Raw genomic sequence first — 16,217 nt, forward strand, 5'->3', positions numbered from 1 at the left:
CTCCAGCGGCTAATCCGCTACTTGGATCACTTTTCCAGGTTAGGAGATCGCCGGCTGGAAATTTTTAATACTGCGTTATGGTTGACCGCTGCCGCCATGGCCCCGGTATAACTGCTCGATCACCTGATGGTGCCACCCATTGGTTAATCAACAGCATCCCATGTTGTCTTCTCCTATGTTTGCTATGTGGTCACCAGTTTTCATTGTCCTCTCAGTTGGGTCTCCATAATGTTCCAGCCTTCTGATTTATGTTCCTCCTCTGACTTGTCCCATCCTCTCTTCTGTAACCTCTTTTGTCCCTCCCCCCCCCCCCTTCCCCCCCATACCACAGGATCAGATCAGCCTGGAGTCTGAGCGTCAGAAGATCAATCAGGTGGTGAGGAACCTACAGAGGGAGTTGGAGGAGAGCAGCGAGGAGATCACCCAGTGGAAGGAGATGTTCCAGAAGAACAAAGACGAACTTCGCAACTCAAAGCAGGAGTGAGTGTCCACAGCAGATCAACGCCCTGCTCTCAGTGATTGCTTATATTTTGTGAAGGCCTATACTTAGATATACTCTAATGACCACAATATATCTGTCTGTGGATTCTCATTGGTCAGATGCTAATATGTTCAGTGCCGGGCCGTTGCGAATGGGCATCCCTTCAGTGCCGGGCCGTTGCGAGTGGGAGTCCCTTCAGTGCCGGGCCGTTGCGAGTGGGAGTCCCTTCAGTGCCGGGCCGTTGCGAGTGGGAGTCCCTTCAGTGCCGGGCCGTTGCGAGTGGGAGTCCCTTCAGTGCCGGGCCGTTGCGAGTGGGAGTCCCTTCAGTGCCGGGCCGTTGCGAGTGGGAGTCCCTTCAGTGCCGGGCCGTTGCGAGTGGGAGTCCCTTCAGTGCCGGGCCGTTGCGAGTGGGAGTCCCTCCCCCTAGAATGTACTATCTGCATTGTGATAAGGTGTTCCATCTCCCCTCGTTGGCCTGTCCCTTTCTCGTTTTCATATTATTTGTATTGGTTACATATCACATGCACTATATGGCCAACTGTTTTTTGAACACTTGACCTTCACACCATGAGCTTGTAAGCAAAGAGGAGCTTTCCTGGCTGCCGCACACCTCACCCGGCTGTGTAGTAGACCGATGAAAGCAGCCTCAGCTCGGTCCATCAAGACCACATCTCCAACGCATTTTGTCCTGGGGCTTAATCATGACCTCCGGGTGAGGTGTGCGGCAGCCAGGAAACCTCCTCTTTACTTTGCCTGCATGCTCTGGGTCTGGACGAACCCATCCCCCTGGCCTGCACCCTGATTCAGCGGCATCCATCCTACAGGACACCAACCGTCTGAGCGGGGATCCCCAAGCACTATTGTAGGGTCACGCCTAAATGAGCTTGTCAGACATCCTATTCACAAACAAAGGTCATTAATATGGAGTTGCCCCCCTTTTGTGGCTATAATACCTTCCATCCTTCTGGGAAGGTTTTCCAGAAGATTTTGGAGTGTCCGTGGGAATTTGTACCTATTTGTGAGGTCAGGTACAGATGTTTGAGAAGACTTCCTGGCTCACACATCTGGCCTCACGTTGGATGCCAAAAGTCCTGGCTTACATTCAGCATTCCAATTCATCACAAGGGTGTTCAGTAGGGTTGACGTGGGGACTCTGTGCAGGATACCTGAGTTCCTCCAAACCAAACTCCTCAAACCATGTCTTGATGGAGCTGGCCATCATTTTGAGGTCAGGTACTGATGTTGGATGAGAAGACCTGACTCACATGTTGGGTGCCAAAAAAAGACCTGGCTCCCAAACAGCTTCCAGTTCATCATGAGAGTGTTCGGTAGGGTTGAGGTCAGGGCTCTGGTGTGGAGGAACTCGAGTGTCCTGCACAGAGCCCTGACCTCAATCCTACTGAACACCTTTGGGATGAGTTGGGACGCCAATGGCGAGCCAGGACTTCTAATCTAACATCAGTACCTTATCTCATAAATGGTGGCCAGCTCCAAAAAGACATGGTTTGAGGAGTTTGGTGTGGAGGAACCCGAGTGTCCTGCACAGAACCCTGACCTCAACCCTACTGAACACCCTCATGATGAATTGGAATGCTAAATGTGAGCCAGGTCTTTTGTTTTTGGCGCCCACCATATGAGCCAGGTCTTCTCATCCAACATCAGTACCGGACTTCGCAAACCATGTCTTTATGGAGCTTGCTACCATTTACAAAGTCCAGTACTGATGTTGGATGAGAAGACCTGGCTCATATGATGGGCGCCAAAAACAAGACCTGGCTCACATTTAGCATTCCAATTCATCATGAGGGTGTTCAGTAGGGTTGAGGTCAGGGTTCTGTGCAGGACACTCGGGTTCCTCCACACCAAACTCCTCAAACCATGTCTTTATGGAGCTGGCCACCATTTATGAGATAAGGTACTGATGTTAGATTAGAAGTCCTGGCTCGCCATTGGTGTCCCAACTCGTCCCAAAGGCGTACAGTAGGATTGAGGTCAGGGTTCTGTGCAGAACACTCGAGTTCCTCCACACCAGAGTCCTGACCTCAACCCTAAAGAACACTCTCGTGATGAACTGAAAGCTGTTTGGGAGCGAGGTCTTTTTATTTGGCACCCAACATGAGGCCCAACATGTGAGTCAGGTCTTCTCATCCAACATCAGTACCTGACCTCAAATGATGGCTAGCTCTATAAAGACATGGTTTGAGGAGTTTGGTGTAGAGGGATCCGAGTGTTCTGCACAGACCCCTGACCTCCACCCTACTGAACACCCTCATGATGAATTGAAATGCTGAATGTGAGCCAGGTCTTTTGTTTTTTGCGCACCAACACATGAGCCAGGTCTTCTCATCCAACATCAGTACCGGAATTCGTAAATGGTGGCAAGCTCCATAAAGACATGAAGTCCGGTACTGATGATGGATGAGAAGACCTGGCTCATATGTTGGGCGCCAAAAACAAAAGACCTGGCTCACATTCAGCATTCCAATTCATCATAAGGGTGTTCAGTAGGGTTGAGGTCAGGGCTCTGTGCAGGACACTCTGGTTCCTCCACACCAAACTCCTCAAACCATGTCTTTATGGAGCTGGCCCCCATTTACGAAATAAGGCACTGATGTTAAATTAGAAGTCCTGGCTCGCCATTGGCGTCCCAACTCATCCCAAAGGCATTCAGTAGGATTGAGGTCAGGGTTCTGTGCAGGTCATTCAAGTTCCTCCACACAACTGGTCAAACCATGTCTTTATGGAGCTGGTTTTCTACAGAGGGGACAGTCAACGGAAAAGGGTCTTCCTCAAGCTGTTACCGAAAGGCTGGAAACCTTTTTATACAGGACGCATCCATGCCGCTGGTTGTATGAGGCATGATCTGTGATCTTCAGAATCCACACAGCAGAGGCGGTTTCCTCTGACCTTTTCTCTCTTTCGCATTACAATTGGTGGCTGAGCTGACAGGACAGGTACTCCATGAACAATCATTCTGTAGATGTGGGCAGAAAGTGGGACGTTTTCGAATGCGTACACATGTCTGCTGTTCTTCGAAATCCTTGCTCTACTATCTTGACCCCCATCTCACCTATGTCCGGGGTATGGGGGTTGTTTTCAGGGTCTTACAGCTCAAGACGGAGAAGGAAGAATTCGAGGACGAGCTGAGTGAGATGAAAGATCGGTTTGCCCTCGTGCAGTCTGAGCTGGAGCGAGCCAAGAAGGGATCTGTGGAGGCCGGAGAGGCGGAGTCTACCAAGAGGGTTCGTATTTGTAGTTCGAGTAGCTGCCTTTTCCTGTGTGAATGTCTGTTTCCTGATCTGTTCTGTTCTAGTCTGGTATAGATGTCCCTTTTTGTTGAATCTTCTCCAGTTTTTCAGGAAGGGTATGAAAGGATTCGAGGATTTAAATTCATATTGGCTAGGTACACTCTGTCCACCTTTTTAAGAAGGAGTTCCTTAACACCACATCTAACTACTTTTTTTTTTTTTTTCTGCCTTTGTCTAAAGCAGCTTAATTATTATTATTGTACATTCACATCAGTCCCCGCCCCCGAGGAGGATACAATCTAAGGTCCCTAACTCACATTAATACATACACATACTAGGGCGAATTTAGACAGGATCCAATTCACCTACCAGCATGCCTTTGGAGTGTGAGACGAAACCGGAGTACCCAGAGGAAACCCACGCAGGCACAGGGAGAACATGCAAACTATAGACAGGTGATGCTGTGGTTGGGATTCGAACCAAGGACCCGAGTACTGCCAGGCGGAAGCACTAACCATTTAGCCACTCTACTGCCCTTCACAACCTTTTACCCCAGGGGAACCCTCAAAATTATTTTTTTGATATTGGGGAATCCTTGCTAAAACCAATGGGTGGCCAGTGGAAATGATGCCATCTCCAGCTCCCTCCCCTTCCCCCTTGCAGTGGTGGTCAGAATGCTAGCTAAAAATATCATTGGGATTCAGGTGGTGGTAGTCTTCAATGGTCTAAGGCAGGGTTTCTCATGGAACCCAAGATGTTGCTAAGGGGTTCCATGAGCAATTTCTGCCTCCCAGATAAGTTCCCACTGACGCCATTGAACTTTTTAGCTATCTGTAAGGGAGGAATTTTTCCCAGTGACCACAAGTGTAAGGAGCAGTCTTCCTGCTGACCATCACACTAATGTTTCATGACTTGTAGGTCTAGCAATTCTTAGAAGGGGTTCCCTGAGACCGGAAAGTTATTGCAAGGGTTCCTTTGTGTTAAGAGAAGCTGGTCTAAAGGGTCAGAAAAAGCTATGGAGGCCCATAAAAAAGCCTGACGTAGAGGCAGGGGAGCCCTTATAGAGTAGTAGCTATCTAAATGTAGTTATTTCCTCTAGAGAACCAAAATAAAGAAAACTACTTGCCTCTGGTGAGGTTGTGGTGACCCAGACAGGGAGAACCATGAGACCCTCCATGAGTGGAGATCAGTTGCTCTTGATGCTGCGAGGGTCCAAATCCTGGATTCTCTATGGCACCCTTTCTCAACCTTTTCAACACAGAGGAACCCTTAAAATAATTTTCTGGTCTCGGGGTACCCTTTCTAATTCCTATATCTATAACTCATGGTGCATTAGTGTGATGGTCAGTGAGAAGAATGTTTTTTACTTGTTGGCATTGGGAAGAATTACCCCCTTATAGATCACTAAAAAGATCAGTTGTGTCAGTGTGAACTGATCTGAGAGGCAGAAATTGAGCATTGCTCAAGAAACCCCTAGCATCTTCTGGAGGAACCCTAGAGCTCCATGAAACCCTGCTCAATGGGTTCTTAGGTGAGCACTGTACTTGTAGGATGAGAGGAGGTAAAAAGCCCTTCGATGAAACTTGATGACCCTGACCAATCCTTAGAGACACCACATTGGGTACCTCTGCCATTCTTTTCAGCAATGGGCTTTTTGCATCTTCCCATCCCACCAGTAAAAAGATCATCAGTGTCCTGTATCCGGAACTGTCAACTGGCATTGGCCCTGATAATAGGCAGGCACCATTTGTGGGAGGTTAATCAGCCACAGCTCAAACAATGCCTAGAAAACTCTGGAGCAGGGGTCTCAACGTTTTGAGCAAAGGGCCAGTTTACTGTCCTTCAGGCTTTAAGGGGCCAGATTGGCCAGTGGGAGCAGAAAATGCCCCAGCATCAGTGGCAGTAACAATGCCCTTCATTGGTATCAGTGGGGGGAGTGCTGCCCCATCGTTGGTGTCGGTGGGGGGAGTGGTGCCCCATCATTGGCGTCGTTTGGAGGAGTGGTGCCCCATCATTGGTATCAGTGGGGGGAATGGTGCCCTATCGTTGGCGTTGTTGGGAGGCGTGGTGCCCCATCGTTGGGAGGCGTGGTGCCCCATCGTTGGCGTCGGTGGGTGGGGTAGTGCCCTAAGGGCAAGATAAAGGAGAGCAAAGGTCCACATCTGACCCTGGGGCCTTAGATTGGACCCTTGCACTGGAGGAACCCTGGGCTTGCCTAGAACCCTGTTGAGAACGTCTGGTCTGAAGAGCACCTCACAACTAGCTTTGTAGGACCTTTTGGAGTATGTGTGCCGGTGGGGTCTGCTATGTTGTCTCTTATACCTAGTTGAGCCACGACCAGCACAACGTAGACACAAAGTCCTACTTTCAGCTCAGACCTTCGCATGGGGAGATAATGGCTCCTTCACTTTTGACAGCAACACCCACCCAACTTTACTAGATTGGGGAGATTGTAAAAGGGTGACAAGGTTGTCATCATTGATAAAACCCTGAAGATAACTGCAGACAACTTTTATCAGACAGAAGGACATCTAAACCAATAAAATCCTCTCGGGGGATAGCAGGAATAAGGGAAAAAAAGGTCACAACTTATTTGCTAACTTGCTTTATTGCCTGAATATATAAATGCAGCCAACTTTGTTGAAGGAGATTGATTCCTGAGGTTCATTCCACAATTGTGTCTAACTTCAAATAGATTGAAATGCACCGTTTACACCATTCAGCTGCCGCTTGATCTGAGTGATTTTTTATCTTTTTATCCCATGATAAAAATCCAACCGATTATTTACGAAAGAAAAGCGATCTGAACTGCCCCAGATTTTATCCCCATCTGCCATATCTCCGGCAGGAGCTGCAGCGTTCCCAAGATGAGCTACGCCAGCTGTCCCAGGAGAGGCAGAGGGTGGAGGAGACTCTGCACCAGCGGGACAGGGAGCTGTCTGCCCTGAAGGGGGCGCTGAAAGACGAGGTGTCCGGACACGACCGCGAGGTGGAGACACTGCGAGATCAGCACAGCCGTGAGCTACAGCAGACCAAGAAAAGCTATGAAGAAAGGCTGAAGGTAAGGAGACATTCTATACTGTGATGTGTAGAATGCAGTAGGCTGCATCGGAGAGCTTACACTCTAATGCAGCAATGGGCAAACTACGGCCCACGGGCCGTCTACGGCCCGGCGGACTTTTTAATCCGGCCCGCGGAGCTAGGCTCCCCTCACAGTCCGCCCTGAAGACCGGTGTAGCGTGAAAATCTGTCCCCCTCGACGTATCTGCGCATGTGCCGGAGATCGCCGATCGGCTGCTAATGCCTGAAACTGGCACATGCGCAGATACGTCGAGGGGGACAGATCCTCATAGGAGACAGATTTTCATGCTACACCGGAACGGCGCGGGAACACGGCGAGAGGAACGCGTGGAGCAAAGGTAAGTGAATTGACACAGGGGGGACTTGGGGACTTAATATGGGGGATGAATTAATATGGGGGATGAATTAATATGGGGGATGAATTACTATAGGGGGGATGAATTACTATAGGGGGGATGAATTACTATAGGGGGGATGAATTACTATAGGGGGGATGAATTACTATAGGGGGGATGAATTACTATAGGGGGGATGAATTACTATAGGGGGGATGAATTACTATATGGGGGATGAATTACTATATGGGGGATGAATTACTATATGGGGGATGAATTACTATATGGGGGATGAATTAGTATATGGGGGATGAATTACTATGGGGGATGAATTACTATATGGGGGATGAATTGCTATATGGGGGATGAATTACTATATGGGGGATGAATTACTATATGGGGGATGAATTACTATGGGGGATGAATTACTATGGGGGATGAATTACTATATGGGGGGATGAATTACTATATGGGGGATGAATTACTATATGGGGGGATGAATTACTATATGGGGGGATGAATTACTATATGGGGGATGAATTACTATATGGGGGATGTATTCCTATATGGGGGATGAATTACTATGGGGGATTAATTACTATGCTTACTATGGGGGAATATTGCTATACTTACTATGGATGACACATACACATCATTCATCTACTCTTGGTCCGACCCCCGGGTCCAATATATAAACCCATTGCGGCCCTCAAGTCAAAAAGTTTGCCCACCCCTGCTCTAATGTCTCACCTACAGGAGTTGCAGAGTTTCCAAGATCAGATACATCAGCTGTCTCAGGAAAAGCAGAGGGTGGAGGAGACTCTGTACCAACGAGACCGAGAGTTCTCCGCCCTGAAGGGGGCGATGAAAGATGAGGTGTCTGGACACGACCGCGAGACGGAAAAACTACGAGATCAGTACAGCCGTGAGGTTCAGCAAACCAAGAGAGACTACGATGAGCTCCTCAAGGTAGTCATGGACCATGCTCTTCAGAAAGTAGAATAAGATAGACAAGTATCTCTTGTGAAATCTGAAAAGTCTAAATCTGTAGTGGTGGTTTAAGAATCGGACGGTCAGCTGTTGGTACCATCAAGGGGCCTGCTGTGACTGTGTATATGCTGTAGTGTGATGGGGGGGGGGGGGCATTTATCACTGAGAAGATACTCAGAGGTGGCTTTCCTCTTTGATCGCTTAGATAAATAAGAAACTGGAAGATGAGAAGGCGGAGTTTGAGCGTGCGCGACAGATCATTGAGAACAATCTGCAGGACGCGCGGGAGGTAAACGACGACCTTCGGAGACAGATCCTGGGGCTGGAGGCTCAGGTGAAGGAGTTGAAGACGTTCTGCGATGACCTGCAGAGGGCCGAGGGTCGCTTTAAGGATAAAATGTCAAGACTGGAGGTGACTATAGATATACTGGTTGTATAGATGTAGACCTAGTCCACCATCACTCTACAGAGAAATGTACGCTGTGCCAGCTCTGAGGGTGATATTTTGGTATCCGTCACTGATGAGCACTGCTCTTGTTCTATACTTTCACTATGGGGCTTGAGGTTTCTGGTGTCTAGAAACAACTCTATGGCCAAAGGCTTATCAACACCTAGACCGCACACCTCTATGATCTTGCTGGACCTCCCAATTCCAAAACCATGGCCATTAATGGGGAGTTGCCCCTTTTTTAGATTTAACATCCTCCACTCTCCTTGGAAGGCTTTTGGAGGGTCCCTGTGGGGAATTTGTGCCCATTTGTGAGTTCAGGTACTCATGTTGGATGATTAGACTTGCCTCACGCATCAGGCCTCACACTGAGCACCAAAAAAAGACCTGGCTTACAGTCGGCATTCCAATTCATCATGAAGGTATTCCCAAATAGGGTTAAGAGCAGGTACTGATGTTGGATGAGAAGACCTTACACCAAAGGTCCACCAAAAGTAGGCTTGAAGTCCAGGCTCTGTGCAGGACACTTGAGTTCTTCCATACCAAACTGGTTGCACCATGTCTTTATGGAGCTGGCTTTGTACACCGGGGATATGTCACCGCTGACATGGTGGTCAATGGCTTTGAAAGCCATAGTGAGCACATAGTCTTGGCTCATAATCAGCATTCCAATTCATCCCGAAGGTGGTCAGTAGGGTTGAGATCAGGGCTTCGGTGTGGAGGACCTTGAGTGTCCTGCACAAACTGGTCAAACCATGTCTTTATGGAGCTGGCTTTGTACACCGGGGATAGGTCATTGCTGACATGGTAGTCAATGGTCTTTGATAACCATAGTGAGCACATAGTCTTGGCTCATAATCGGCATTCCAATTCATCCCGAAGGTGGTCAGTAGGGTTGAGGTCCAGGCTCTGTGCAGGACACTAGAGTTCCTCCATACCAAACATATACAAAGCCAGCTCCATAAAGACATGGTTTGACCAAAGGGGATATGTCAGTGCTGACTTGGTGGTCAATGGCTTTGATAACCATAGTGGGCACATAGTCTTGGCTCATAATCTGCATTCCAATTCATCCCGAAGGTGGTCAGTAGGGTCGAGATCAGGGCTCTGGTGTGGAGGAACTTGAGTGTCCTGCACAAACTGGTCAAACCATGTCTTCATGGAGTTGGTTTTGTATACCGCATGAATGAGTCCACGTTGGACATGTTCAATTCATTTAGTTACAAATCGAAATTTTCGAATGCAGTGATTCGGATGTATCTGAATTTCCGAATTACAATAGTAACGAACTTCAGCTAATCCGAAATAAACTTTAACGAAACTAATTATACGAATTTGAGGTATTAAGGTATAGAAGCGAAATAAAAAATATCCTACTTGGGCTGCTTTATAGAATAGAAAATAATAAGAATAGAATAGAACCTAATCAATTAGAAAATAAAGGAATATAATAAAATAAAACCTAAAGACATAAAACAGAATAGTGAATAGAATGCTATAGAACAGGAAAAAAATCTGTTTTATTCCATTAGGTTCTATTTTATTATATTCCTTTATTTTTTATTCACATTAGAATAGAAAAGAATAAAACCTAATCGTAACTAGAATATAAAATAATAAGAATAGAATAGAACCTAATAGATTAGAAAATAAAGGAATAAAATAGAACCTAAAGACATAAAACAGAATGGTGAATAGAATGTTATAGAACAGGAAAAAAAATAGGTTTTATTCTTTTCTATTCTAATGTGAATAAAAAAATAAAGGAATATAATAAAATAGAACCTAAAGGAATAAAACCGAATAGTAACTAGAATAGAAAATAATAAGAATAGAATAGAACCTAATCGATTAGAAAATAAAGGAATAAAATAAAAGCTAAAGACATAAAACAGAATGGTGAATAGAATGTTATAGATCAGAATTTTTTTTTTTTCTGTTCTATAGCATTCTATTCACCATTCTGTTTTATGTCTTTTTAGGTTTTATTTTATTCTATTCCTTTTCTAATCGATTAGGTTCTATTCTTATTATTTTCTATTCTAGTTACTATTCTGTTTTATTCCTTTAGGTTCTATTTTATTATATTCTTTTATTTTTTATTCAAATTAGAATAGAAAAGAATAAAACCTAAGGAATATAATAAAATTGAACCTAAAGGAATAAAACAGAATAGTAACTAGAATAGAAAATATAGAAAATAAAAGCATAGAATAGAAAAGAATAAATTTAGAATAGGAAATAAAAGAATAGAATGGAATAAAATAGAAAATAAGTGAATCGAAAATGAAGTAATAAAGTAGAAGAAAAAGGAATAGAAAAGAATTGACTGACTGCCTATAGCAGTCTTCCGAAATTTGAATTTCGAATCGATTAAAAAATAATAAATATACGAAACAAATTCAGAAAACTAATCCCTCCCAACATAACAAATACGACGAAATGATCAGTTTTTAATGAACGAATATGAAACAAAACCAACGTTTCCGTGGTGCACATCTCTAGTCCACATGTTCTTAGACTTCTATTGGCTGAACCCATTCTGCAGATTTGTTCCTGGTCAACGACTAAGTAATGCAGTCAGGATCATTGGCGGACTGACCATTTGGAAACTCGGGCACTGCCCGAGGTCCCGGGGTCAGTAGGGGGCCCCATGAGATGCCCCTGGTACCTTTTTTCATAGGCTTTTTTGAGTTTGGGCAAGGACACGGGCCCCATGATCCCCTATTGCCCAGGGGGCCACATGAGTTTTCAGTCCGCCCCTGGTCAGGATAAGATCGACAAACCTAGGCCGACCAGTAGTGGAATCTTCCATGCCTTTCCTCAGACTTCTGTTTTTTATACGGTTCGATCACTTCAGTGAATAACCTCATTTTCCCTCTTTTGGTTCTCAGACAGAGAAGAAGAGGATGGAGGAATCTCTGGGGCAAGCCACAGACCAAGAACACGAATTTGCCATGACGAGACGGGAGCTGGAGAACCGTCTGGACGAGGCTCAGAGGAGCCTGAAAAGGCTGACGGTGGAGTACGACGAACTACAAGAGTGCTACCAGGAGGAGATGAGGCAGAAGGATCTACTGAAGAAGACCAAGAATGAGCTGGAGGAGCAGAAGAGGCTGCTGGACAAAGCCATGGACAAACTGACCCGAGAGGTGAGGGTGAAGGATTCGCAAGATGATACCAGGCCACCAAGCCGGTTGGCAAACCTGTAATCCATGGCCTTCGAACATCCATGGCCTTCGAACATCCATGGCCTTCGAACATCCATGGCCTGGCCCAATCCTTCTTCTGTAAGGTTAATGGTCTTTCTATGCGTTTTTTCTTCTCCCTCAGCTGGACAGCATGTCCAACGAGTCCCGCGGCTCCCTGCAGATTCTGCAGACACAGCTGGAGGAGTACAAAGAGAAGTCTCGCAAGGAGGTCAACGAGTCCCAGAGAGAGGCCAAGGAGAGAGCAGGCGAGGCAGAGAGACTACAGGTCAACCTCAGCCGGATGCAGGATGAGGTGGGGAGCCCAGATCAGAGGCTTCGGTCCCATTTTTAGTCTTTTCATAACCTCTACAAAATGGGGTCATGCCGCATTAACGGTCCTGACTATTGTCTATCAAACGGGGTGGGGGGGCGGAAGGAGGGGGGGGGTGCATGTTTCTTTTACTGACTCAGCTGAATGGGGAACCACTTTGGTTATCTTAAACTGATCTAACTCTGGGTGCCTGCAGAAAGTATCAAGGAATAAACTGGCTGTAGACCATCTGCTGGTCACCGGGTGGCGCTCTGGTATCTGACACCGTGTCTTCCTACATCCTCAGGTGCAGCGGCTGAAGCAAGCTCTGCAGGACAGTCAGGCTGAGCGGGAGAAAGCGGTGCTGGACAAGGAGCTGGTCAGCAGCCGGCTCCAGAATCTGGAGCAGGACGTGGAGACCAAGAGACGCTCTCAGGACGACCGTTCCCGCCAGGTGAAAGTGCTGGAGGTGAGTCCTTGGTCTGTCCAGTCGGCACTCTTTTTAACCCTTTTGCACCCAGGGTTCATTGAAACTTAGATGCTCAGGCCATATTTTGAAGTGCTGGTATGTATTTGATTTTGACCCTTCCTTTGATCGATTGATTGATTGGTTTTGACCCTTTCTTTGGTTGGTTTTGACCTTTCCTTTGATTTTACCCTTCCTTTGATTTTGATTTGACCCTTCCTTTGATTTGACCCTTTCTTTGGTTGATTTTGACCCTTTCTTTGGTTGATTTTGACCCTTTCTTTGGTTGATTTTGACCCTTTCTTTGGTTGATTTTGACCCTTCCTTTGGTTGATTTTGACCCTTCCTTTGGTTGATTTTGACCCTTCCTTTGGTTGATTTTGACCCTTCCTTTGGTTGATTTTGACCCTTCCTTTGGTTGATGTTGATTTTGACCCTTTGATTTTGATTTGACATTTTGATTTTGACCCTTCCTTTGATTTTGACCCTTCCTTTGATTTTGACCCTTCCTTTGATTTTGACCCTTCCTTTGATTTTGACCCTTCCTTTGATTTTGACCCTTCCTTTGATTTTGACCCTTCCTTTGATTTTGACCCTTCCTTTGATTTTGACCCTTCCTTTGATTTTGATTTTGATCCTTCCTTTGATTTTGATTTTGATCCTTCCTTTGATTTTGATTTTGACCCTTCCTTTGATTTTGATTTTGACCCTTCCTTTTGATTTTGACCCTTCCTTTTGATTTTGACCCTTCCTTTTGATTTTGACCCTTCCTTTTGATTTTGACCCTTCCTTTGATTTTGACCCTTCCTTTGATTTTGACCCTTCCTTTGATTTTGACCCTTCCTTTGATTTTGACCCTTCCTTTGATTTTGACCCTTCCTTTGATTTTGACCCTTCCTTTGATTTTGACCCTTCCTTTGATTTTGATTTTGATCCTTCCTTTGATTTTGATTTTGATCCTTCCTTTGATTTTGATTTTGACCCTTCCTTTTGATTTTGACCCTTCCTTTTGATTTTGACCCTTCCTTTTGATTTTGACCCTTCCTTTTGATTTTGACCCTTCCTTTTGATTTTGACCCTTCCTTTGATTTTGATTTTGACCCTTCCTTTGATTTTGATTTTGACCCTTCCTTTGATTTTGATTTTGACCCTTCCTTTGATTTTGATTTTGACCCTTCCTTTGATTTTGATTTTGACCCTTCCTTTGATTTTGATTTTGACCCTTCCTTTGATTTTGATTTTGACCCTTCCTTTGATTTTGATTTTGACCCTTCCTTCGATTGAATGAAGGATCAAAACTGCCTCAGTGTGAACCTAGCCTTTAGGCAGCAAGGATGACTGAGGAGGAGAGGTGAGGGTTAAAAAGAAACAAAGCAGATCCATCAAATTCACATAGGAATGCTTCTTATCTATGCAGATGCGACTTCTGTGAGAGAACCGAAGTCTATGGGGCTGAAATCGCAATGAAGTCGGATCATAAAAGGGAAATCCCATTATATTCCAAGTCTGTGAACCCCTAAAGCTGCATTGAAGTTGCATCTGTAGGACTGGAAGTCGCATTAGAATAGGGAAGCGTGATATGGGGAAAACGCAATACAAATGTGGTAAAACAAAACGCAAAGTAGCCGTAAGAGTAGTTGGGGTTATCCGGGTATTCTACGTGAAGCGCAGCGCACCTTGCGGGCAGGAAGGGGAAAGGTAAACACCAGCCTCCCGGACGGACCCTGCGCGGTATTTTCTTCAGAACCTTTATGAGGAGCAGAATGTCGACCGTTCCAGGACGGTCCTGGGATTGCAGATTGAAGGGTAACCATTATTACTGTTGGGGAAATTGAAGAGATAACAAGGAGTGGTTCTGTCTCTCCAGGATAAATTTAAGCGGCTGGAGGCGGAGCTAGATGAGGAGAGGAGCACGGTGGAACTGATGACGGACCGGGTGAACCGCAGCCGAGACCAGGTAACCCCTAAATCTTACATAGAGCCAGTCAGGGATTTTTTTTTCAGCGGGGAAATGCAGTTCCGGCACCTCCAGCACTGAATATATGTAATAGCAAGGGTGCTGGGTGGCCTATTAATGCTGGGGGGGATCTATTGTTTCCTGGAGGGTCTGTTAATGCTGGGTGGTCTATTGTTGCTGGAGGGGATCTATTTTTACATGATGGTCTATTGTTGCTGTTGGGGGGAGGGGCTTATGTTGCTGGGGGGGGGCAATTGTTGCTGGAAAAGATCTACTGTTGGGGGGGCGCTACTGTTGCTGGGTGTCTATTGCTGCTGGAAGGCATCTATTTTCTGTGGCTTTCTTTTGTTGCTGTAAGGGATCTATTGTTGAGTTAGGGGTCTATTGATGCTGGCTGCGGGGGGATCTATTTTACTACTTTTTCTTGTTAACAAATGACTTGGCACCACAAAATGATACTTGGCTCTGCAATTTCTAAAAGGGGCGGGTACTGGGAGGTGGGTAGGAGGCAGAACCAAGCGTTGGTGCTCGGAGGTGGTTATCGGGGCGGAACCAAGGGTTGGTGCTCAGAGGTGGATAGGAGGCGGAACTAAGGGATGTGCTCAGAGGTGGGTATGGGGTGGAACCAAGGGTTGGTGCTCAGAGGTGGGTATGGGGTGGAACCAAGGGACGGTGCTCGGAGGTGGGTACGGGGGCGGAACCAAGGGATGGTGCTCGGAGGTGGGTAGGGGATGGAACCAAGGGTTGTTGCTCGGACGTGGGTAGGGGATGGAACCAAGGGTTGTTGCTCGGACGTGGGTAGGGGATGGAACCAAGGGTTGTTGCTCGGACGTGGGTAGGGGATGGAACCAAGGGTTGTTGCTCGGAGGTGGGTAGGGGATGGAGCCAATGGTTGGTGCTCAGAGGTGGTTACAGGGGCGGAACCAAGGATTGGTGCTCAGAGGTGGGTAGGAGGTGGAACCAAGGGATGGTGCTCAGAGGTGGGTAGGGGATGGAACCAAGGGACAATGCTCAGACATGGGTAGGTGGTGGAACCAAGGGATGGTGCTCAGAGGTGGGTAGGTGGTGGAACCAAGGGACGGTGCTCAGAGGTTGGTAGGGGGCAGAGATGAGAAATGACTCAGAAGAGGGGAGTTCCTGCACCTATTCTGAGGGGGGAAAAAAAGCCCTGAAACCAGGAGACCCCTTTTGGGAATGAAGACCCTTGCTGTGCCAATTTCTCACAATAGCCAATCAGAATAGAGCATGGACGTGTTTGTCGGCGATACGTCTGTAAACAGAGTGGTATGCCTCCAACCAATCAGAGTGTATGCTTAGCGGAGAGCCGTGTTGCAGTTGTACTTAATTTTTCCTTCTTTCTACAGATGGATCAGTTGAGGGCGGAGCTGATGCAGGAGCGAACCAGTCGGCAGGACCTGGAGTGTGACAAGGTGTCCCTGGAAAGACAGGTGGGGTCCCGCAGAGCATTATACGGCGTCCGTAATATGTACAGAGACGGTGTTAGCGCCTATTTTACACCTCTCCTGATGTCCTTGGCACGTTGACTTGCACCCAGCATGCCCGTTCTTTATATCTGAAGGCCAAAAACCGCACCCGGCTTATTTCTTTCTAGCCGTAAGTCGGTGTTTTGCGTGTTGGGTCCAAGTGTTTTGCGTGTTCATATTTTTTTTTTTTTTTTTAATTAATGTGTTTTTTGTTCCCGTTCTCTGG

The 16,217-nt window shown here is 46.5% G+C and overlaps 1 protein-coding gene across 1 annotated transcript in view; it reads left to right on the forward strand.

Moving 5' to 3' along the window:
• CGN (cingulin) overlaps positions 1-16,051 on the forward strand; it is a 35,403-nt gene extending 19,352 nt beyond the window's left edge. The window contains exons 8-17 of the mRNA XM_089664679.1: positions 332-480; positions 3,582-3,723; positions 6,578-6,790; positions 7,902-8,114; positions 8,341-8,547; positions 11,478-11,735; positions 11,917-12,087; positions 12,392-12,553; positions 14,418-14,507; positions 15,872-16,051. Of these exons, the coding sequence (XP_089520805.1) occupies positions 332-480; positions 3,582-3,723; positions 6,578-6,790; positions 7,902-8,114; positions 8,341-8,547; positions 11,478-11,735; positions 11,917-12,087; positions 12,392-12,553; positions 14,418-14,507; positions 15,872-16,051 (1,785 nt within the window). The remainder of the gene's footprint in view (positions 1-331; positions 481-3,581; positions 3,724-6,577; positions 6,791-7,901; positions 8,115-8,340; positions 8,548-11,477; positions 11,736-11,916; positions 12,088-12,391; positions 12,554-14,417; positions 14,508-15,871) is intronic.
• The last annotated feature ends 166 nt before the right edge of the window (positions 16,052-16,217 follow it).

The sequence above is a fragment of the Staurois parvus genome, unplaced genomic scaffold (assembly GCF_062004578.1).
Source record: "Staurois parvus isolate SC_StPar_1 unplaced genomic scaffold, SC_StPar_1.0 ptg001985l, whole genome shotgun sequence".
NCBI lineage: Eukaryota > Metazoa > Chordata > Amphibia > Anura > Ranidae > Staurois > Staurois parvus.